General features: G+C 45.9%; 1 protein-coding gene across 1 annotated transcript in view; it reads left to right on the forward strand.

Annotated features, from left to right (window-relative positions):
* CLIC1 (chloride intracellular channel 1) overlaps positions 1 to 16,128 on the forward strand; it is a 29,705-nt gene extending 13,577 nt beyond the window's left edge. Inside the window, exons 2-6 of the mRNA XM_063122318.1 lie at positions 9,373 to 9,482; positions 10,198 to 10,323; positions 10,508 to 10,614; positions 11,816 to 11,997; positions 15,759 to 16,128. Coding sequence (XP_062978388.1) covers positions 9,373 to 9,482; positions 10,198 to 10,323; positions 10,508 to 10,614; positions 11,816 to 11,997; positions 15,759 to 15,920 — 687 coding nt within the window. The 3' untranslated portion in view covers positions 15,921 to 16,128. The remainder of the gene's footprint in view (positions 1 to 9,372; positions 9,483 to 10,197; positions 10,324 to 10,507; positions 10,615 to 11,815; positions 11,998 to 15,758) is intronic.
* The last annotated feature ends 8,270 nt before the right edge of the window (positions 16,129 to 24,398 follow it).

Consider the following 24,398-nt stretch of genomic DNA (forward strand, 5'->3'; position numbering starts at 1 on the left):
AGGAAAACCCGTCTGTCTCCCTCATGTCCCCATCACCTTGGATTTCTCTTCCGTCAAGGCATCTCCTGGCTGTTATCTTTGGCAGGTGCCGTTGTAGTCATTGTAAAGAACTGTTTTCTCAGCTGCTTTGCCCATGACTAGATTCAACTGGGAGAACGACACAAGGAGGAGAGAGAGAGAGGAAGAAACAGCAGCAGGCAAACATGATGCTTGTGGTAGACCAGATAGAACACATAGAAGTCGGCAGGGCCTATGTGCATTCAGCAATAGCTCTGTCCAAAGGCCAAATAGCGCTATATAAATATTGATAATAAATAAAATAGTAAATAACTAACAGTGATTCAGTGGAGCAGAATCTCTGCAAATTTCCATTAAAGAAGGAAGTGTCTCACTCTCAAGGCTGCACGGACAAACTTGAAAACATGTAGATGACCCCTATGGATGTCTCAGAAGCCAGTGTGTGGGGTACTGAATAAAATTCCAAGCGGTCAGGGAGATGAGTCTTAAATACCCCTGCATCATCATCATCATCATCATAAAATACCTACAATTTCATCAGCACTTCAGAGCAGTCTAGCCCAACCTGATGCCCTCCAGATATTTTGAACTTCAACTCCCATCAGCTTTGGCCAGCACGGGCAGTGGTCAGGTGTACTGAGGATTGCAGTCATAAACAGCTGGAGGGCACACGGTTGGGCAAAAAGCTGTTTCAGAGTGTTCAAAGCTCTTCACAAACCTTACCTTGTTGTTCTTATAATGCCCAGTACGGTAGGCCAGCGTTACTGCCTGTATATTGCAGGTGAAAGGAGGCCTGTGGTGATGTGGCTAAGCCCATCTAGTGAGTTCTGATTTAAGCCAGAGATTTCCTGATTTGCAGTCTCTTAGTAGCTATGCTATATCTTCCCTGCAGGGACCGTAGCTCAGTGACCAGAAACCATGCTTTGCAAGCAAGGCCTCAGGCCCTTCCTTTAGACGGGTGTTACAAAAGACTTCTTCCTGAGAAGAAGTTGTGGTTGTCTTCCTCAGAAACTACCACTCCGAGTTGGCAATACTAGACTGGATGGCAAATAGTCTCCCCTGGCAAAATGCCTACTTTCACACATTCCAGGCTGACAGAAATGTAACCGCATGTGTTCATACGTGCACTTTGGTCATGTGTTCATAGATGCACTTTGCTCCCCAGCTTATTTCCCCTGCTTCGAAAGGCATTTGGATTGTAGCCCAAAGAGAAGAACTTGGCTGGCTCTTCGCACCTGACAAATTGCGGTGCTGAGCTTCATCTAAAAATAAGACTGTCACCAAATTTAGTCTGTCACCTGACTGCTTGGCTTCTCGATGAATTGATCAGATAATTAGTTGATTGATTTTAAGCATTTATTGCAGGGGTGGGTAACCACTGTCTCAGGGGCCACATGTGGCCCTGTGTGGTCTGCCATGGGAGCCCTAGAGCTATGAATTTCTGCCCACCACTGCTGCATAGGGCACATGAGGAGAGCCATCCCTATGCCATCCAGTTTCCCAGCAAAATGGGTCTTCCAGTAGTCTGCCAAACTGTTGTTTGGTGAGATCACAAAAGCCCAGTTCTGCTGGGTGTGCAAGGATGGCTGCCCTCATGCACCGTATTTCCCAACAGTATTGCTGGGAAAGGGACGGAAGAAATGCTTTAACCCCCCCCCTCGTAATTCTGTTCTCTGGGGATGGGGGTGGGCAAGGGTAAAGCCTCCCTCCTCAGTGATGCTTTACATGTGTGTGTGTATGTGACCCTACCCCCAAGAGAGCTGCTGTACCATTAAGAGGGAGAATTCTCCCAGGGGTGGTTTCTCCTATCCCTGAAGCACTATTGCAGGCAGAATCCAACATTTAGAGCCACAGGAGCCTTTCAGAACCTGGCAATCATACTTCTCAGGAGTTTACAAAGTTTCTGGACTTTCGCATATTTTGTGTAAATTAACCGAAATGCTGGTTTAGGAGATGGATTTTATATATTTATCGCACACAGTAAAACAGGCCTTGTTCACTTCCTCTTCCTTTCTCTCTCTGCTCCCTGGAGTAATTCTCTCCTACCTAGCTTAATATGGGGTTTTTTTTCTGTTTCGCTTTCCTTGCTCAATGTCTCAATCACAGTTGATTGCTGGCTGCTGTATGTGCGCGCGTGGGTGGGCGGGGAACATGTGTGCGTCTGTGTCTCCGGTTTGCTTCTGTATCTTTTGTGAATCATGCCAAAGGCTGTGTCACAGCTGTGTGTAATCAGCCAGTGAATTCTTGATTCTGTTTGAATAGGTTGAACTAATTCAGAGCTAAGAAGAATGACTTTGGAGCAGAGGTAGGCAACCTGCAGCTCTCCAGATGTTTTGGCCCACAACTCCCACCAGCCCTTACCAGCATAACCAAAGGTGAGGGATGATGGGAGTTGTAAGTAAAAATTTCTGTAAGACCACAAGTTAACCCTGATTTAGAGCCAAGAGTCCTGGGTTCTTGCTGGGAGGGATGGAATAGCTTCCCCTAAACTGGTGCTCTCTGGATGTTTTGGACTATGACTCCCATCATCCCTGGCCATTGGCCAAAGTCACTAGGGCTGATGCGAGTCGTAAGCCAAAACATCTGGAGGGTACTAGGTCGCCTATCCTGATGTACACTGAAAAAATGAACGGTATCCACATTGTTTCATAAGAAAAAATTCAAGACTTGCAGCATCTAAAACCCCTTATTGAGACCAATCAAAATGTCACAAAGTAATGAGCAAAGCTTTTGAGTTCCAGGACTCTTGATGAGGCAAGATGTTGAAGCAAATAAAAAAGGTCTGGGGGGAAGAAGTTATTACTTCCCAAATCAGCAGTTTTTAAGATGGAATGCAGGAGGAGTTATGCAGACATAATTGGATTAGCTTCACTTGGTTCAAGCCAAATAGCAATATGCATTCAGTACTGGAACACAGCGAACCATAATGATTTAGTATCATATATAAGTTAAAAAATAATAATCAAGTAGTACTTTGCTTCTACCATAATTGGATATTTTCACTCCTGTATTATTCTGTGATTTTAATGTGACCATTAAAGTCTTAGGTCTGCTAATTGCTTTAATGACGTTTTATAAAACTGAATTTATGTTGATTCTGTAATTTTAAATTGTGTTATATTTTGCAAGTTGCCCAATGAATGACAGTTATTGGGTGACTGATAAATAAAGTATGTAAACTAGTAAAGAGAAACCTAGACTTTATGTTAACATAGATGGGGATTAATTTTAGTTAATTCGGCCAGTTAATTTGAGTTAATTGGGTGTTTCTCACACTGTCTGAATTTGATCTTGCGTGTGTGGATCCTGCTGTGTGTGTGAGAGAGAGATGCGGGAGGGACTGGCCGCGTTCACACAAAACGGTAAACCAGAATTTCTGAGAATTCTGGTTTATCAATAATGAGCAAATGTATCCTGGTTTATGGGTCCTCTTGCAGATGTGAGCAATAGAAACGTGACAAAGAACTGATGGACAGTGGAAAGCTTAGCATTGCATCCGAAACAAACCAGGAATCCAGGTTCAGACCCAAAGTTATGCTTTCTATTTCTGGTAATTTCCTGGTCACTTTAGCTAGCATCAGACTGCTTGCTCATTGTGGGACTCCGTTCTCATGGACGGCACAATCCAAGCAGCTTGGAGTTGAAGGTGGAGCTCTAGCAAGTGTTAATTTTCTGCCATTTCAGTTTGCCTTTAAAAAGGAGAGGATATTTATGCTTGCGTTAAGCTCTGCTGCTCCCTGCTCTGAGCTTTTGTGGTGTTTAGAAATGTCCAATACATAAATATTGGGCTAGAGAGAGTTGGGCTGCCAGGACTCTTGGCTTGAAGAGAAGAGCAAAGGTTAGCATAAAGGGTGGAGGCTGGGAACAAAGTCTCCTTAGTGTGTGTCTGTGTTCACTCCTGCATGAGACAGAAACCCAGAGCCCTGGTTTCTGTTTTAACTATGCCTGCATTTAGCAGCAGCAAAATGTCATTTCTCCAAAATTGCTTGTGTCATCAAGTATTTATTTTTCTTACGCTTGGGACAGGCTTCCCCTTCTCGGGGACAGTAAAACCCAGCTGGGCTTAGGTCCAGGTGTTTGCCTACAGTGCAGACACACTTCAGGGTGGGGCTGTCTTGGTTACCAAGCAGAGGTCCGCTCTGCCTGCTGCCTCTCCTACCTTGGCAGGTAGGGCTGCCACATTCAGAATTTGGCAGGGCAGCGGAACCTTTTAAGAGGTGTGCCCAAGGAGAGAATTCCGCCAGCTGCAGCTTCTTCCTTCCCTGCCCTGATTCTCCCTTAAACGATCTTTAAAGGCTAACCCTTTCAGAGTCTGTACCCACCAGCCTCATGGACAGGTGTCTTAACAGGGCAGGGATCAAAAAGATTAAAGACTGGGTGAAATCCAGGAAAGGGAGTTCGGTCTAGGGCAGAGGTGCAGAATTTCAGATGTGGAGGCCAAATCCAGTCCGCCACCCCCTGCCCCATTTTTGTTACCCCAAACAGCTGTTTTGTGTTTTCCTGGATTTTGCACAGTTTTGACCCCCACCCCACTCCTGTCCCCAACATGATGCCAAAGGAAGGATATGGTTATACACCCCCCTTTTTTTGTTTACTTCTAAAGAATTCTTTCAAGGTTTGTGGCTATCTAGAGGAACTGGGCTTCTTCTGCTCTTGTGTCAAATGCTGCTGGTGGCAGGGTGTGCCAGCAGACCACTCTGGTGCCTTGGCCTGCCACCCCCTCCTCTGCAGGACTAAGTGCTGGTGAGGCGAGAAGGGTTTGGAGAGTTAAATTAGGGGCCAAGATTCCTGAGTTCTCTAGCGGTGGGATTGAAGTATGTAGCACGGTGTCTGTGGCTCAGATCTCCTGGGTCCTTTAGGAAAGGATATAGCAGCCTTTCCCAGCCTGACGCTCTCTAGATCTTTTGGACAAAAAAAAGTCATGACTATTGGCCATGATGGCTGGGGCTGATGGGAATTGTGGTCCAACACATCTGAAGGAGGCAGCAGGGTGGGGTAGGCTGAGAGATAGCAGGAACCAGAGCTTCTGGCTTCTCTGGGAGTGGAATGCGTTAGGGTGAAGATAAGCGGAGGGCAGGGTGCATAAGCAAAATCTGACTGCTTAGAAAGGAATTTCCTGCCCGGAAGTCTGAACAGAAAGGCTCCGTCTTGGCAAAATGTTTAAGTCAGGGAATGACATCTACTTGGGAAACACCCCCCCCCACTTCCCTCCCACAGATCAGAGTGAGCTGGCTCAAACCACAGTGTAGCTTCAGCTGCCCCCACCCTTATGTCTACACACACCCCTTTCTTCAGAAGCTGGTTGACTTTTTCATTTTTATGGCTCATTCTGACTTGATCTTGTTCCAGGGAAGGGCATATTTTCTCCATGTATGGGTTTGTGGTTTTGTTTCCGAGCAACCCAGAGAGTCGTTTTTTAAACTAAAAGCTGGCAGTGGCTGAAAACGGAAGGTCATAGTTATAATAAGAATAATTAATCACGCATAGAAAAATGGTCGTTTAAAAGCACCGGCGAGGATCGTTTAGGGGCGGCAGACTCTGAAGGGGTGGAGTTTCACATTTCAGAAGCAAAAATCACATTTAATCACATTAAATGAAGGAAGAATATGGCTGGGTTTTCGTTGATGGTATCGCAGAATATTTAGGGGGACCTGTTGAGGGCTGTGTCCTTTTATTTGGGAACAGTGGAGATTGACACCGTAGGGTTGTGTGCGTCTTGCACAGTGAGAATCCAAAATTTGTGCCCTGAATACAAAGTAAGCAACCGTGATGGCATTCACTTATTTTGCAATTATTTATTTATTTTATATTTTTATAACATTTACTTATTGTTAGCAGTTCGGTTTCCCTAGACGTTTTGGGATGAAATCCTAAGCATATTTAGACAGAACTAAGTCCTACGATTCCCATGTCCGGAGTTGTAGGATTTTTGTCTGTCTAAACATGCGTAGGATTGCACCTTACGTGTAACTATTGCTCTTACCTGCCTCCCGCCCCAACTAGACAAGCTTGTAAAACACACAGTTTTGCCTTCTTTCAAAAAATACGAGCAGACTTTTTCCTTGCCCATGCGAGGTTTTATTCGTACTCCTGATAGAACTCCCGGAATATGGAAAAAAAAATAAATCAAAATTATGGGCAAGCGGCAGCCTTAAGTCAGGAGGCCATCTTGCTGTACAGCTGGCTCTGTGTTTCGTTCTGTTTGGGCATCTCCATAGCAACTCTTGTCTGTGTACCTGTCAGTCGGCTGGCTGATGCAATCGTTGCTACTTGAGGAAGCAGAGTCCTGGCTGTCCCAAGATTAGACGGTGGCAACAGACTTCCCTGAGGATTTGAGGGAAAGTGGTCTGTTCCCATAGTAATCGTTGGTGGCTGTAGGCCTCTTGGAAGATGATTTGTCTGTCGCCATGGTAACTGTTCATAGTTACTATGCCAGTGATCCTCCTCTCCTTGGAGACTGTTGCCAGAGGGGTTCCCTATTATCTTAGCACACAACTGTTCCCAGGGGCGTTGACTTGTGACATGAGTAGCCGGGGAAATCCAGTTTTGTTTTCCTTTCCTTTCTGATTTTTCCAAGATGCTGTCTGTCAGCGGTGGGCAACCGTTTCGCCAGTTAAGGCCAAGGTATGACAGTGTGCCACTCTCATATGCATTAGAGCCAGCATGGGGTGTAGTGGCTAGAGTGTTGGACTGGGAGCCATGAGATCTGGATTCTAGTCCCCCGTCACCCATGGAAGCTCCCTGGGTTGCTTTGGGCCAGTCACAGACTCTCAGCCCAACCTACCTCACGGGGTGGTTGTTGTGACGATAAAATGGAGAGGAGGAGGATTATGTACGGCACCTTGGGTTCCTTGGAGGAAAGAAGGTGGGATATAAATGTAATAAATAAACAAATCAATAAATAAATTAGAACAGGTATCCAGTCTGGGGTATGTTTTGTTTTCGTTCAGCTGATCACAGGAGAGGTGGCCAGGACTATATGCCATGCCCAGGGAGCACATCCTCATGCTCCAGCAGAGATGTGGCACATGGAGTGTGTGGCATGTTTGAAACCCATGTGCCACAGGCCCGTCATATATGCTCTATATCTGCCTTTCCTAACCTGGGCCCCTCCAGGCATGTTGGACTACAACTCCCAACAACTCCCTGCTCACATGCTGGCTGAGGATTATGGGAGTTGTGGTACAACATATCTGGAGGGTGCTTGGTTCGAGAAGACTGCTCTATATCCTTCTCCAAGAACCCAAGAATTTTGGCCCTTTGGCACCCCACTCCCCCAATCCTGAAGAATCTGGGCCCCCAAAGCATTCTTATGCCTGATGGCAGACAGGGCTCAGGTAAGTGCGATGCAGGGAGCCTCCGATTATGTGGTGGGGAATGAGTTCTATTTAGCCCTAGCAAATTAAGTCCAATGGAGGCTGTCGGCTCCGACATCAATGGGGTGGTGAATCCACTCTGGCTTTCAGTCAAAACTTTAAAGGAGCTATCTACCGTGGATAGCAACTTAGGAGTTCTGATTGAAACCCGGAGCGGATTCACTGCCCCACTGATGTTGGAGCCAGCACCGAGAAACTCAGTAATTTATACCCAGTTCTTCTACAGCTATATTCCATTCTTCTGCGGTTCTTCTACTCAGGATAGTATTACAAGAAAATGACATCAAATATATTAAAGACTGTCGCTTTATCTACACTGCCTGTTAAACACTGTCCCCTTAAGTACCGCCCAGCCTCTGTTTCTCTGGTCCCTCTCTTCGCTTGGGGACAACACTCTTTGAGACCAAGGACCAAATTCAATTTTGGAGAACCTCCTGGGGGGCCGCATTCAGTGGTGGGACGAAAAATAGCAGTGTATTACAGCTTAAAGCTCTTACTACCGGTAACTAAGCCTTAGGAGAGGCATTTCAACATTTCAGAACGGAGAAAAAAACATGCAAAACTCAGGAAACCAGGTTGGAGAAGGACCGTATCTCAAACCCTGCAAGGGTAGATGAGGCTCAGAAAAAGCAGCTTGTCCACAGCCACCAGTGGACACCATAAATGTGCAAGGATTTGAATTTTGCTGTTCCCATCTCATTATACTACCCATTATCTGGTGCCATTGTGTGCAGGCTATCCCATATATATATAATATATGCAAGCATCTTTCTCCCTCTGGTGACATCACATGATGTTGCACTCATGGATACTTTTATGTGTGATGACTATGAGCCTGCAACATTTTTTTGCTGGATTTACCTGGGCTGTAGTTCTTTGTCTACAACATAATGCCAAAGGAAGGATATAGTTGTTCCTTCCCATGGATTTTTGTTTACTTCTAATGAATTCTTTCAAGGGTTTGTGGCTCTCCAGAGGAAACAGAAGAATCAGTATTTCCCCTGCCCATAGATAGTTTTCTTTCCCATTACTGTTATCCAAAGCATTCTAAGACATGCCTTTTACCTAGTTACAATATGGTTAGTCTGTATGTAGAATAGATTTATTTGAATATGCACAAAGATAGGTCTCTGCCCCAAGGACCTTACACTAAAATTTGATCAGCGTAAAAGGGAGAGATAAGGGTAACAAAAGGAGGAATGTGGGTGAATGCTGGAACACTTTCGTAGGAAGCTGCCTTATATTGAGTTAGACTAGGGGTCCACCTAGCCTAGGGTGACCATATGGAAAGGAGAACAGGACTCCTGAATCTTTAACAGTTGTATAGTAAAGGAAATTTCAATAGATGCCATTTGTCTGCATGCTGCACCTGGTGAAATTCCCTCTTCATCACAACCATTAAAGCTCCAGGAGCCCTGCCCTCTTTAGCTAGAGTGACCAGATACAAAAGAGAACAGGGCTCCTGCAGCTTTAACTGTTGAGATGAAGAGGGAATTTCACCAGGTCCTGCATGCATGCAAATGACACCTGCTGAAATTCCCTTTTCTATGCAACAGATATGCACAAGCTTGGGAAATATGCGAGCTTTGCCCACGAAATGTCTTTGTGTTTTCAGGTACAAGCTGGGCTAGTTCTGGTCTTAAAATTCTCCTACTTTCCCATTTCTCTATGGCCATGTTCCAAAGCAGAGAAATTGCACCATCTAGTGGTAGGAGGTGGGGATTTTACTTGCAGCCCGGTGAGAACTCGTGGTCAAAGGTGAATTCAACTAACCCAACATTGCCACCACCTAATCATTCTGTTGGAGAAGGTTTGGAATAATAGGGTACAGCTACGTTAGGCAGAGAGACTCATTATATCTCTGTCCCCCAATCCCAGATGAACATGAGCTACATGAGATAAGTTTTTTTTGTTTTGCTGAATGGTGGAATATGGTTCATAACATCTAAGCCTTAATATTTTGTTGTTGTTTTCCTAGGCAGGCAGTGATGGAGCAAAAATTGGGAACTGCCCTTTCTCCCAGCGGCTCTTCATGGTCCTTTGGCTCAAGGGAGTCACCTTCAATGTCACCACGGTGGACACCAAAAGGTGAGTCAAGTAACCACCCATCCTGCCTTTGATGGTCTCTCATGCATCTGTGTCCTACCAACAGGGACAGATGAGAATTTTGCTTGGTTTGCAGTTCGATCTGAACTTACCTAATTTGCACTCTCTAGACTTCTACGTGAACCCAAAACGCCCTTGCACACTGAAACTTTCCATGCATTGCATGCAAATGCATCAGTTAAAGAATGGCCACAAAAATGCATATTGTAAGACAAAGTGTGCACAAAATGCACATATTAGGGGGACGTATGCACAGAATCAGTATACATTATGGAGGGGTGGGGAATGCGTACATTTTAAAAAGTATGCCCCAAAATGTGTATTAGGAGAAATGTTCGTGAAAAAAATGTATGCATTTTTGTGTGGACGTTTCAAGACAAAAATTTCAAATTGTAGCAGAAATGGGGTGGAAAAAAATGTAACAGGAAATTCAGTGAGCTGAGGAAAAGTGAACTTGGCATAGCACTCAATGTTAGGCCTACTTAGAGTAGACTCATTGAAAGGAATGGGATTTTGGTTAGTCATGACTAATTTAACTCTCATTTATTTCAATGGAACTACTCTAAGTAGGATTATTATTGAAGACAATACAGAATCACTCATTCCAACCTGCTAATTCTGTCAATTTAATTTTATTTCACTCCAGTGACCCTCCTGTAATTACAAACACCTTGTTTCTCCCCCCCCCCCCTTGTAGGAGGACCGAGACAGTGCAGAAACTCTGCCCGGGAGGTCAGCTACCGTTCCTGATGTACGGGACCGAGGTCCATACGGACACCAATAAGATCGAAGAATTTCTGGAAGAAGTTCTGAGCCCTCCCAAGTAAGAGCGAAATGAGGCTATGGGGCTGATTGGGAAAGGGGATTCCTGACTATAGAAGTGTATGTGGGGGGATCCACCCCCAAGGAAGCCTACTTTATGGTTGTCTCTGGGGTGAACCGCCCAGAGAGCTTCGGCTGTGGGGCGGTATATAAATGTAATAAATAAATAAAATAATGTTTCATAGGTACCCCAAGTTGGCTGCTCGCAACCCTGAGTCCAACACAGCCGGTCTTGATGTATTTGCCAAGTTCTCTGCCTACATCAAGAACTCAATCCCAGCATCCAATACCCGTGAGTACCTTGCCCCCCAAATCTTTAGTGACTTTCTCCTGTGAATGTTTTGGTTCTCGTTTTTCACTTTATCTTTGTCGTTGTATTGGCCACCCACTTTCTCTGACTCCTGGGAGCTTGACTTCCTCATTTTTGCTTTGGCATTGGCTTCTTTCCTTCATATGCTTCAGTAGATGCTTGCTTTTCATTAGCTGATCATATCTCTTGCTTTCGCCTCACCCTGCCCTGCTCTTTCTGCTTCAAAATTAATCTTGGTTCCCATGAATTGTTACCCTGTATACCAGGGCTGCACAACCCATGACCCCTCCAAGGCCTTTGGTGCTGTCCCCCATGGGTGCCCTGACCTCCCCACTGCTTCCATTGAATTCCCCCCCCCAAAAAAAGATAGCAAAGAAATAAATGGGGAAATGGAGATCTCAGTGTAGACGGCTGGGGGAAAGGAGAGATTTTCTCCCTCTCTCCCAAATTCCTAAACCTCAGTAGACAAGGAGGGGAGGTTTAAACCTCCCCATCCGTTCACACTGAGATGTATGAGGGTGGTGGTGGGGGAAGAGTGTTCATTGGCCATGAAAGGCTGAGTATCTCTTGGGGAGGGAAAAGGGAATAAAAGGGTGTGGGAATGGAATAGAGTCTCCTGGGATAGGGTATGTCTGTCTGAAACCCAAGCAGGAATACTCTGTACTGCAACATTTTGTTGTAGTTCTCACTTCTAGTTTTGGTGCCCCTTTCATTCTTCTTGGTACTTGCCTTAAACCTTATTCCTTCTTTTTTTGGTTCCCTTCTGTCTTCTCCACCTTGACCCCTGGGGTCTGATGCCAATTATTTCCCCTTCATCCCCACCGGCTTATGTTTTTCCTTTCCCTTCATTCTCGCTTGAGTCCTTCCCATCATTTAGCTATTTTTAATTTCCTAAAATTTGACCCCATTTCCAAAATTCTTGTTGACTGACTTTCCCCCCTGCCTTCTCACTGGTGGTGATGGTGGTCGTCTTCTTCCTCCTCTTCCCTTTCTGAATCTCATTGGCCCTTCAATTGGTGCCCTGTCTTTCATCTCTATCTCTTTTCCTCTCACCTTAAATCCTATTGGGCCCCTTTCCAACGTAGTAGTTACCACTTGGACCTTTCCAGACGTGTTGTGTTGGACTTTGGATTTTCATTGGTTCCACATATTCCTCCCCCCCTCCCCCCGCTTCATTTCCTAGATTTCGAGACAGGCTTGCTGAAAGCACTGAAGGTGCTGGACATTTATTTGATAACGCCGCTTCCAGAGGAGGTGGATGAGAACAGTGCCGAGGATGAGGGCCAGTCCAACCGCAAATTCCTCGATGGGGATGAACTCACGTTGGCGGACTGCAACCTGCTGCCCAAGCTTCACATTGTCAAGGTGAAAACCTCTCCTCCTTCAGGGGCGGCCTGCCTCCGAATGATCAGCTGCTGGGGAGCAAGCAGCAGTGGGATGGAGCTGTTGCATTCATGCCCTGCCTGAGGGATTCCCAAGGGCTCGATTCAGTTTCAGTGAAGCCCTTGGTGGGCTTCGCTCGGTAGAGACTGGTGGCTCTGATGTCAGAGGAGCGGTGAATCCTCCCCAGGTTTCAGTCTAAAGGAGCTATCCATTGTTTCTAAAGGAGGTGTCCATGCAGTTTGGTTTATTTTTTTCAAGCAAGCTACCTTGAGAATCCATGGGCTGAGTTAGGGCAACATGATAGTCAACGGCAGGGTAATAATCAGCTCAACAGTTGTTTATCTAGGGGGTACTCCCCACACTACATAATAATCAACCGTGGTGTGGATTAGGATCAGCGTTGAGTTGACTATCAGTTCAGGCTGAGTTGACCCTCCCCCCCCAATCCTCCTGCTAGTATCCCATCAGCCCTTGCTGCCGAAAATCTACCCTGGTGACTGGACTTGAGGGGTTGCCACTGCTTTGACCACTCTTGCTTTGCGACTCTGTGGCCGATGGAAATTACCAACGGTGGCTGGTGAAATAACCAGTGGTGAAATAATATCATGTGGTGTGGTTCAGATAGCCAACTCTGCACAGCGTTGGTTCTTTGTGTGGGTTATTTCGGCCAAATAATCAACCCTTGGTTAAAAATCACTGCCGCACAACACAATAACCCATGGTGGGTTGAATAACCAACTGTCAGTTATTTAAACCACTGTTAGTTATCATGTTGAATGAACCCAGTCATGGTTTGTTGTTGGGTTGTTCAGGGTGGCTAACAAGCCACCCTGCAGAGAGTGTCCGGGGTTCAGACCACATGCTAACCCACGGTTCAACAAAGAACCCATGGTTCAACAATAACCCACACTCTACCACTGAGTGTGGGTGAGTGTGTTTTGTTTTAACAGCTCCAATATGTCTTTGCATGGGCTTGAATAAGGGGCAGAAGGAGAGTTCTGAAGGGTTAGTTTCCAAAACAATAGGTTCTGGAGCTCAAGTCTGCCTAGAAGTCATCACCTTCACCTGGAAATGCCATGCCATTTCCAGCCAAACCTGTGAATATTAGCAGTGGGTGTCTCAATGAGGAGAAAAACACACATTCTACAGAGGCTCAGTGGACTTTTCTTTAACATTAGCATTTAAAATATTCCAGGTCTGAACTCAAGCATGGAAATAGATCCTGGGGTTAAGCCCCGGCAGCTCCCGGATGAAATCAAGTGCCGTGTATGTTTAAAGAGAGTGCCTGGGGCAGAGCAGACTGCTTCGGAAGTAGGCGAGAAGAGAAAAGTCTTAAGCTTGAAGCTAGTAATTTTGTAACATTCCTTGAAAATAGATGGATATTTATGGAAACTGCTTATCTATTGCCAACAGGATACTGGGGAAATAGCTTAAACTGATGTCAGCTGCCCTTTGCTCCCCTTTTTTCGAACTCGATGTATACCCTGCGCTTTAAAAAAAAAAAGGCAGCAAAATTCTGTGCTGTGATAACATTTTGCATAATCTATTCTGCTTTGCTAAGAGCTCTGCAGGACACCAGCTCCAGTGCCTGATCCCTAGGAAACCTATTATTATTATTATTATTATTTATTTATATAGCACCATCAATGTACATGGTGCTGTACAGAGTAAAACAGTAAATAGCAAGACTCTGCCGCATAGGCTTACAATCTAATAAAATCATAGTAAAACAATAAGGAGGGGAAGAGAATGCCAACAGGTACAGGGAAGGGTAAGCAGGCACAGGGTAGGGAAAAACTAACAGTAGAAAGTAACAGTAGAAGTCTGCACAACATCAAGTTTTAAAAGCTTTAGGAAAAAGAAAAGTTTTTAGTTGAGCTTTAAAAGCTGTGGTTGAACTTGTAGTTCTCAAATGTTCTGGAAGAGCGTTCCAGGCGTAAGGGGCAGCAGACGAAAATGGACGAAGCCGAGCAAGGGAAGTAGAGGCCCTTGGGCAGGCGAGAAACATGGCATCAGAGGAGCGAAGAGCACGAGCGGGGCAATAGTGTGAGATGAGAGAGGAGAGATAGGAAGGAGCTAGACCGTGAAAAGCTTTGAAGGTTAACAGGAGAAGTTTATATTGGATTCTGAAGTGAATTGGAAGCCAATGAAGAGATTTCAGAAGCGGAGTAACATGGTCGGAGCGGCGTGCTAAGAAGATGATCTTTGCGGCAGAGTGGTGAACAGAAACCAACGGGCTGATGTGAGAAGAAGGAAGGCCAGAGAGAAGAAGGTTGCAGTAGTCCAACCGTGAAATAACCAGTGCATGAACAAGCGTCTTGGCAGAAGAGACAGACAAAAATGATCGAATCCTGGCAATATTATACAGGAAAAATCGACAAGATTTAGCTACTGCCTCAATATGAGGAATAAAGGAGAGCGAGGAGTCGAAGATAAAGCCAAGGCTACGAGCTTCCTTGACCGGAGTAAGCGTAACATCATTGACAGTAAGAGAGAATGAGAGATGAGGAGAAGGTTTAGGAGGAAAAACAAGCAATTCAGTCTTTGCCATGTTAAGCTTCAAGCGACGATGAAGCAGCCAAGCTGAGATATCTGAAAGACATGCCGAGATACGATCGTGAACATCAGGAGAAAGTTCCGGAGATGACAGATATAGTTGTGTATCATCGGCGTACAGATGATATTGGAGACCATGAGATTGAATAAGCTTGCCCAAGGGCAACATGTATAAGGAAAACAACAACGGGCCAAGCACCGAGCCTTGCGGAACCCCTACTGAAAGGGAACCCCTACTGAAACCTGTCCATCTTTGCCTGCCTGAAGTTTCACCAGTCATTGCTCACTCGCCATCACGCCTATTTAGTAGTAGCCATAATGACTAGAAACTTGCCTGAGATTCCTAGGATGCTAAACCTGTTACAAATTCTTCCTTGCATGGAATCTTAGAACATGCACAAAGGCCAGATTTCATAAATGCACCAACATTGCAAATTATTATTTTCATTGTTGTTATTATTAATTATGTTTATCATAGAATTATAGAATAGCAGAGTTGAAAGGGGCCTATAAGGCCATCGAGTCCAATCCCCTGCTCAGTGCAGAAATCCGCCTTAAAGCATCCCTGACAGATGGTTGTCCAGCTGCCTCTTGAATGTCTCTAGTGTGGGAGAGCCCACAACCTCCCTAGGTAACTGGTTCCATTGTCGTACTGCTCTAACAGTCAGGAAGTTTTTCCTGATGTCCAGCTGGAATCTGTGTTCCTGTAACTTGATCCCGTTATTCCGTGTTCTGCACTCTGGGAGGATCGAGAAGAGATCCTGGCCCTCCTCTGTGTGACAACCTTTCAAGTATTTGGAGAGTGCTATCATGTCTCCCCTCCGTCTTCTCTTCTCCAGGCTAAACCTGCCCAGTTCTTTCAGTCTCTCTTCATAGGGCTTTGTTTCCAGACCCCTGATCATCCTGGCTGCCCTCCTCTGAACACGCTCCAGCTTGTCTGCGTCCTTCTTGAAGTGTGGAGCCCAGAACTGGAAGTGTGGAGCCCCATAGCTGAAGCTCTCTGGGCGGTTTACAAAAATTAAAACAGTGAACATTAAAAACAAATATACAAAATTTAAAACCACAAAAAACATAAAAACAGACAATATCCATTTAAAACAACTATTCTGAGGTCAGTTAAAAAAAAACTCAGCATATGCTGTTAAATGCCTGAGAGAAAATTATCTTTGTTTTCACAATCCCAACAGGTGGTGTCCAAGAAATACCGTGGCTTCACCATCCCTGAGGAATTCCGTGGCATCCACCGCTATCTCAAGAACGCTTACGCCCGCGAGGAATTTGCCAGCACTTGCCCGGACGATGAAGAGATCGAATTAGCTTATGAGCTGGTTGCCAAAGCTTTGAAATAACAAACTTGAGAGTGGGAAAAGGGACGTGGGGCCTTCTGTGGCAGGGTTTGTTGGGGTTGGGCCCATTGAGGGACCATTTTTTATGTATGTACTTGTGTTTGGCAGCAGGAAGGGAGGGGGGTTGTCTAATTTTCCGTAAGGGACAAAATGATTTGAATTTAAATATGACCAAGAATAAAATAAAGTACTTGTTTTTAAAAGTACCAAATTCAGTGTTTTATCTGCCGCCTCCCCAGATAGAATCATAGAATAGCAAGAGTTGGAAGGGGCCTATAAGGCCACCGAGTCCATCCACTGCTCAGTGCAGGAATCCACCTTAAAACCTACCTGACAGATGGCTGTACAGCTGCATTGATCAGAAGCAGCTCTCTGCTATGTTGGAATCGTGAAGTGCTAGTCCAACAAAGGCACATCGGGGCCGATTTTGTCATTCCGAGGTATTCCAGCAGGTAGAGCAGGGAATGTGGAACCTGACATTTGGTATAGTAAACCTTTGAGTGTGAGTGTGTGTGTGTGTAATATTCTGATTGGCTATTGAAGGAGCTTGGCGGGGTTGGAATGCTGGGATCCCCCTGTGGTTTTGAGAGACTTCTGATTGGTCCTCCTTCTGGCGAGTGGGAAAACTCTGGTTGGCTGCTTGCGGTCAGATGGCTAGCATCATCAGAGTGCTTAGAGTCGCCTTGGATTTTATCAAGTGCATAACTGACCATTAACGGCCATCGGATTATTCGAGTTGGATGCCCAGAAGGGCTGAAGGTGATTTGCCCGTGTGGCCACGTACAAAGTCTTTGTGGCTGAAAAGAAAATTGAATGTATGTTCCCCCCAGTTCAGTGTAGATTTCAGTGTGTTACCCGTTGAACCACACTGGCTTGGACTGAGAAAAATCAGGGGTGTTGCAGCTGGTTGAACTTTTTCTTACTATGAAGCTCAAGCACTAGGGGAGACTGTTCACTGGGGAATGGGGAAGAAATTGGGGTTCCTTTAGCGGCTGCTAGAGGGCCCTCTTTCCGTTGATTTCTTGGGATAGTTCTTCATTGGCTGATCCCATTCACATGCGTGTGTTATCAAGAATACTGAATACTGTGGTCCCTTGGAGGTCAGCATCATAGAAATCCTAGCTAGAAGGCAACCAACACACCTGAAATTCAAATCTCCTTTGTAATCAGGACATTCTCTACCTTAAAAGATAGTTAATAAATGTTTCTTGAAACACATCCAATGAGATTTTTGAGGTCTACCTCCATTTCTGGATTCCCTCCCCCTCGTTAACAGATGGCAGTGAGTAAACCTAGAAATCTTGCAGAAACTTCTATAGTTCAAGCCGTTATTATTTATCATCATTATTTTATTTTATTATATTCATTATTATTTCATCATCATCACTTTATCATGTTTTTTTATTTCATTATTATTATTTCACGATTACTGTTGCTGTTATGATAATATATGGTGGTTTGGAGAGTAACATAAGTAAATGACAAACCAGCTCAGGGCCCAACTCACTTGCCGTCCGCTTCTGATAGCAGGGGCAGAGAGAGGGGTCATGAAATGAAAGCAATGGGAAGGACACGGGGTTTCTTTCTCCTCCTCCCTAATATTCACACATTTCCTCCTGTTTTCCTTAATCCCAAATCAATCGTGGCATCAAGCAGCTTAATACAATGCATTAAAAAGATCCCACCTATAAATTCACTTGAGAAAATATCCAAAGAAGGGGGAATAAAAAGGGGCGGAAAAAGAGAAAATGGGGTTGAGACTCTACCCTCCACCCCCCACCAGCACTTTGGGGCTCATAGATCTGTTGGGGAGCTGAGAGGAAGGAACACCATGTCATGGGTGGTCCCAAGACATTGCACGCCTTTGGGTGGGGGACGACTTTTGGGTTGATGGACTCAGAAGAGGGCGATCAGGATGAGAGGCAGGGGGCTGAGAGCCAGCAACCGCCAGACAGCACTGAGCTCCCCAGCAGCGCGGTTGCAGAGCTCAGTGGAGCAGCAGTAAGTGTAGTAGGTGAAATTGGTTCCCAGCATGGAGCGGGTGCCATGGACTCCACACATAGAAGGATCGCCACAGGTCTTCTCATGGATTACTAGCTCGAGAGCACCTACAGGGGAGAAATGGGGAAGGAAGGTAGACAGAAGATCAACGGTAAGCCCTATATGTGTTGATTTCCCCCTTTCCCCTGCCATCACAGGTTAAATCCACCTGATCTTTCTAGTAAACCTGCATCCCTACAATTGGGGCTTTCTCTGTTCTGTGCTTCTCCTGTTGTGCGTGGGAGTATCCTCTTTTCCCCCTTTAAAGCTAGTTCTTTTATTTATTTATTTATTTATTTATTTATTTATTTATTTATTTATTTCATATTTATATTGCCCAACAGCCTAAGCTCTCTGGGCAGTTTACAACTAAAACCATCAAATCCAGATTAAAACTTTAAAAATCACATAAAACCAGAATAAATTACAGTCCAGGGAAGGCTTGTTTAAACAGATACGTTTTTAGGAGGTGCTTAAAAGTCATTACAAATAAATAACATGTAGGCCAGCCTTCTCCAACCCTGGTGCCCTCCAAATATATTGGACTGCAACTCCCATAATTCCCAGCCAGGGTGAGGCTTTTGTTCATTTAAAGTGGGGAACAGAAGAGCTCCCCACCCTCCAAGAGGGTGCCTTCTGTCTTGGGTGCCACCTTGGGTGCCTTCTGTCTTGTCGTTTGGAGCATCAGGGGATGCTCCAATCTAGAAGCAGGAATGGCCGACGGCACGGAGATACACCCAAACAAGGTTTGAATTCATCGTTATCAAGAATGGAACAGGAATTTTTTTAAAGTTAGCTTCAGAATCTAGACAAAAGGGACCTGCAACAAAATGTTGCAGTGTTATTTCTGTACCGCCTAATAGGAGTGCTGCTGTTCAGGGTTCCAGCCACCCATGCCTTCCTCTAAGATATTATAAGATTAGTGTCTCAAGCGAGGCTTCCAACTTCCACGTTGTGTTCCATTTTCTTTTCGAACTAATGCTCAACATTCTCTTGCTACCGAACATGCATATTGCTCATTGGGCTGTGGTGGTTGTTTTTCCGCCCCTTAATTCATGTACATGTGGCATTTCTGCCAACCTCAGGATTCCCCTGAACATGTCAGTGCCTTCCTCTTGTTTCTCAGCAGCCTTTCTTTGGATCAGTTCAGACAACATGTTTCTCAAGTGGTGGTTTTAGAACTCCGCCGTGGAGTTTTTATACCACTGTTGAGAAATGTGTTGTCTGGAGGGAAAGCTCCACCCACGGTGGAGTTCTTTTAGAAAACACTCCACGCTGAATATCCATTAGGGGTGTGCACGGACCCCCTGCTCCGCCTCGCAGGCCGATCCGCCCATACTCTGCTCCTCTTTGCCACGGAGCTCCGGCTCCGAATCGGAGCTCCGCAGTGGAGGGGAGTGGTGCCAGGTAAGGCCGGGAGAGGAGGGCGGGGGGGGGGGTTACCGGGCCCTGCTGCCGTCGCCGCCTGTGCGGCGACGGCGGCAGAACTTGGTAAGGGACCAAGGGGGAGGGGGGCCTTACCTGCCTCCATCCGCGGTCCGTCGTCTTCTTCAATTGAGCCCGCAGTTCAACCAGGAAGTCTGGGCCGTGCGGCCCAGACTTCCTGGTTGAACCGCGGGCTTAATTGAAGAAGCCGAGGGACTGCGGACGGAGGCAGGTAAGGGAGAGGAGGGGGGGTTTACCGGGCCCTATCGGGGCGACAGCGACAGCGGCAGGGCCCGGTAAACCCCACTTACCTTTCCGGTGGAGCTCCGGATCGAGGCGAAGGATCCGCCTTCACCTCGATCCTCTTCGCCACGCTCCGCCGGCCCCCCAATCCTCTTCGCCTCCGCCTTAAGGGGAGGCGAAGCACCCCGCTCCGCTTCTAATTCGCCGGTCCGATTAGAACCGGAGCACATCCCTAATATCCATGCTGTGCAGAGGAGAGTTCCCTGCACAAGGGTTGTGTTGTGTGGAGGGCTCAGTGGAGTTTTCCATTGACTTGACTCTTCCCACTGGCTACCGAGTTCCCTGGCAAGAGTGGCGAAAGGAGGGCGTGCCACTCTAGGAGAGCCACCAGGATTTTTTTTTTAGCAGCAATGGTGATGGGATACCATTGGGAGGATAGAGGAACTGTCAATCAAATGTCGTGTTGACTTTTACTCAACTCCACTGGAGCCCACAGTCACACAACAGTGGAGTTAGAACATGTTGCGTGGTGAGTACTCCCTACAAACTCAACTGTTGAGTGGAGTTTTCCTACTGCGTAGAGAAATGTGTTGTCTGAACTGAGCCATTGACTCCATTTCTGCTGGCACTCATCATCTGAGTTCACTATTAGAGGGAGCAACAGCTGGGTCAGAACCATTCACAGCCCATCTCTAAAATGTTTTCTGTCTCTTCCCTCCTCCCCACATTTTCTATCCCGACCCTCGACGAAACAGGATCAAGTCATCAAAACCATATGCAAGGATGGAAATGTTGCAACAGAACCTCTGTGCCCTTTCGTCACAGATGTGAGGCATCTCTGCCCCGGGCCGCATGGTGTGGCGAACTTCAGGCAGTCCAGCGGGGAGACGGTGGGGAACAGGCAGGTGTAACATCGCAAGGGGGAACCTAAATGCAAAGAGCAACAAAGACAGTCTTAAGACACGAACGCTTAAGGTCTGGTCACCACACCTAAAAATGGGAAGGCTTCCTGAAATAATATTTTCAGGAGGTGTTGGAAGCAACATAACGCTGGTGCCTGCCTGGCTTCTAAAAGCAGGGAATTCCATAGGAAGGGGGCCACCACACTGAAGGCTCTTTTCATGGTGGACTTCAGTCAGGCCATGGGTCCCTGTGGAAACATCAGGAGCATATCCTCAGATGACCTCAGTGACTGAGCAGATTGGTAAGAGAGAAGACGTGGTGTAGTGATTAGAGTGCTGGACTGGGAGTCGAGAGATCTGGATTCTAATCCCCCACTCAGCCATGGGTGACTTTGGGCTAGTCACCTACTCTCAGTTTAACCTACCTCGTAGGATTGATGTTGTGAGGATAAAATGGAGAGGAGGATTATGTACACCATGTTGAGATCCTCGGAGGAAAAATGGTGGGATATAATAAACAGGCACTCTCTCAGGTATCTTGGTCCCAAGTTGTTTGGATCTTTGTATACTAAGACCAGAACCTTACTGGTCTGGTAGGGAATAGCCAGTTGGTGCAGTTCCCTCAGCAAAGGAGTTGCATGTTTTGTTTACTCATGACTAACTTAAGTCCCATTGATTTGGATTTTACCCACTGTGACCAAGTAGTTGGTGGTAAGAGAATACGGAATAGCTGCGGTTTGTTATTTCCACCACTAGGGGGCATTGTTTTCCTCCCCATTCCATTAATCTTGGGCTAGGATTACTATTTCCCTGTGAGTAAATAGTCCACCACCACCCTTTCCAACTCTGGCACGTGTTCCTTATCTGCTTCTTATTTTCAAACAGCTTTCGTTTTATTCCAGAACATCATAGCTTGATATGGCCTTCTATTTATTTAACTTATTGCAGAACGATTGCAGTCAAGACCTGAGTATTCGGATATGCTGGGTGTGGCCAGAATTCTATCTCTGTCCCCTGAGTGTTTTCCTACTCCTGGTTCAGCACATGACTTGTTCATTCCCCATCTGGAGGATTGCCAGTATAGAGGCCAGTGTAAAGAGAGAGAGAGAGAGAAGATGGGTTGGAGCCAGATTTAGGCAGGATCAACCTCGCTGGTGTGGCAGGGAAACACCATCCCCAAAAATCTGGTGGAGGGACTTTCCTCTGGCAGAAGGGCCCTTTCTCTCACGGAAAGCCATTACTGGATGCAGCCCTTTCAGTGGGTGCTGCTTCTCTCGCCCGAGCAATGATGCAATTCCGGGGGAAACTGCATCAGCTGAAATGCCACACTCTCCAACACCTTGTGAACAAAAAAAGTTGCATGTTTGAGGCACCCCCTAAGTTCTCATGCTGAGACATCCACGAACATCCACGTTATGCATTTGCTGAAGACTCTGCCTCCTATACAATGTATTTGTTCTGCGAGGGCCTGCCTTCCACTTTCTCGAAAAGCCAAGAGGTTTGCTTGTTCCTTTGCTGAAAGATATTTCTGAATTCACAAAGGCAGAAGTGTCCTACAGTACTTCCACACGGGGCGTGGGGGGTGGCCCTAAACATTCAAAGGCCTTGTGCGGCTGTTCCGTCTTTTCTCCCTAAATGGATTTTCCACAGTAGGATAAAAGGGGGAGAAATGGTGGGGGAAGCACCGGACGACCACAAATGGAAGACGACGGCATCGGCTAGGATTCTGGAATAGATTTTTGAAGGGAGCAGGAAGGGGAGAGATTTAGGAGTTCTGCCTCCCATTTCTCCCTGCCCTCTTCAAAAAATTTTTAAAATACAAACCTTGAAAAGCCTTCGGGTGCCACATTCTCCTTCCTGCTCCTGCATCTGATGAAGATGGACTGCTGGTGGGCAGGCAGAGAAAGTTGGATTCCTGCATTGAGCAGGGGGTTGGACTTGATGGCCTTATAGGTCCCTTCCAACTCTACTATTCTATGATTCTATGCTCCCTGCCCACACAGACCTTTCAGTTTCCGCTCTCTCTTTCTCTCCCCAATCCCAGTCACATTGGAGATCATGCATTGAAATAGCACTTTTTATCAGCTTAGGTTGATATACCAACTACGCTTTTATCTGGGCAGAGATAGTCTAGCTACAGTTATCCATGCTCTGATAACCTCTCATTTGGATTACAGCAATGTGTTATTCGTGGGGCTGCCTTTGAAAACAGTCCGGAAACTTAACAGGGACTGGCCGGTGAGATCACATTACGCCAGTCCTTTTACAACTTCATTGGCTGCCAGTCCAGGTCTGGGCCCGATTCAAAGTGCTGGTATTGACATTCAAAGCCCTAAACGGTTTGGGGCCAGGTTATTTGAAGGAACGCCTCCTCCCATATGTACCTGCCCGGACCTTCAGATCATCTACAGGGGCCCTTCTCCATGAGCCCCTGCCAAAGGAAGTGAGGCAGGTGGCTACTAGGAGGAGGGCTTTCTCCGCTGTGGCACCCCGGTTGTGGAATGAGCTCCCCAGAGAGGTCTGCCTGGCGCCTACACTGTACTCCTTTCATCACCAGCTGAAGACCTTTTTATTCTCTCAGTATTTTAACACTTAATTTTAACTTAAATTAAAATTTTATTGTTTTAACTCTGTATTTTAATCTTATACCAATTTTGCTGCGTGGTTTTATCCTGGTTGTGCTTTTTATACTGTATTTTGTATTTGTGTTTTTAACCTGTTGGTTGTTTTATTATGGTTTTAATTTTTGTGAACCGCCCAGAGAGCTTCGGCTATTGGGCGGTATAAAAAAGTAATAAATAATTAAATAAAAAAATACTAATTTATTGGGGACAGGCAACAAAAAATAGGGGCTGTCCCTGGAAAGTTGGAACTTATGAAATCCTTCCTTTCAGATGCAGCAGGGATGTTGAACTTGTATAGCTCCTTTAGAAATCTGACTGAAACCCAGAGCATATTTACCATCCCACTGGAACCATCCACTGGAAGAGCTGGAAGTCCTTCCAATATAGATGGATTAGATCTCCTATCAGCCTCCAAGCCCAATTGTTAAGGATGATGGAAGTAAAGAAATAGTTTAGACCCAGCCTGGGGAACATGTGGTCCTCTAGACAGTGTTTGAATTACGATCTAGAGGGTCGCATATTCTCCAGCCCTAGTCTAAACTATATTCCTTTGGGGCATGGAGCTACCTTCTTGTTACTCTATAAAACGCAAAGCACACTGATGGCATTATATCAACGATTCCCACACTGGTGGCCTCCCCATGTTTTGGACTTCAACTCCCATCAGCTGCAGCCAGCATAGCCAATGTTTGGGAATGCTGAGTGTTGTAGTCCAAAATATCTGGAGGGCACCAGGTTGAGGAAGTCTGTACATAAGAAGAGCCCTGCTGGATCAAACCAAAGGTCTATCAAATACAGCATTCTGGTCACGCATTGGCCTATCAGCTGTCGAGCAGGAAGCCACAAGCAGGTTGATTGCGCTAGGTTGATGATGATGAACAATCAAATTTACTCCCCCTTTTCCATAGGACCAAAATCATGGTTTGCCATGAATCCCTTGTTTCGAATGCCGATCTGGCATTCCTCATCTCTACACACAGCCTTGCTAGCATCTCTTGGCTAGGGTTGCCTATGCTGCCCCTGGGGCCTTTAAAAGCAGGCTGGCATGCAGAAATGTAGCAGGCCGTGCTTTCCCCTTCCCTTCCATGCCAGGAAAAGTTTCACTTGCTACATTTTGGTCTGTCGGCCTCCTGTTAAAGGTATGAAATTAGGGCCAGTAGCAACCACGATGCAACAGTACCCTCAGATCATCTAACCAATAAAAAATATATTCCACTTTGCTTGTAAGTCAAACAGTCTTTGTCAGA

Source organism: Elgaria multicarinata, chromosome 3, assembly GCF_023053635.1.
Source record: "Elgaria multicarinata webbii isolate HBS135686 ecotype San Diego chromosome 3, rElgMul1.1.pri, whole genome shotgun sequence".
In the NCBI taxonomy this organism is placed as follows: domain Eukaryota; kingdom Metazoa; phylum Chordata; class Lepidosauria; order Squamata; family Anguidae; genus Elgaria; species Elgaria multicarinata.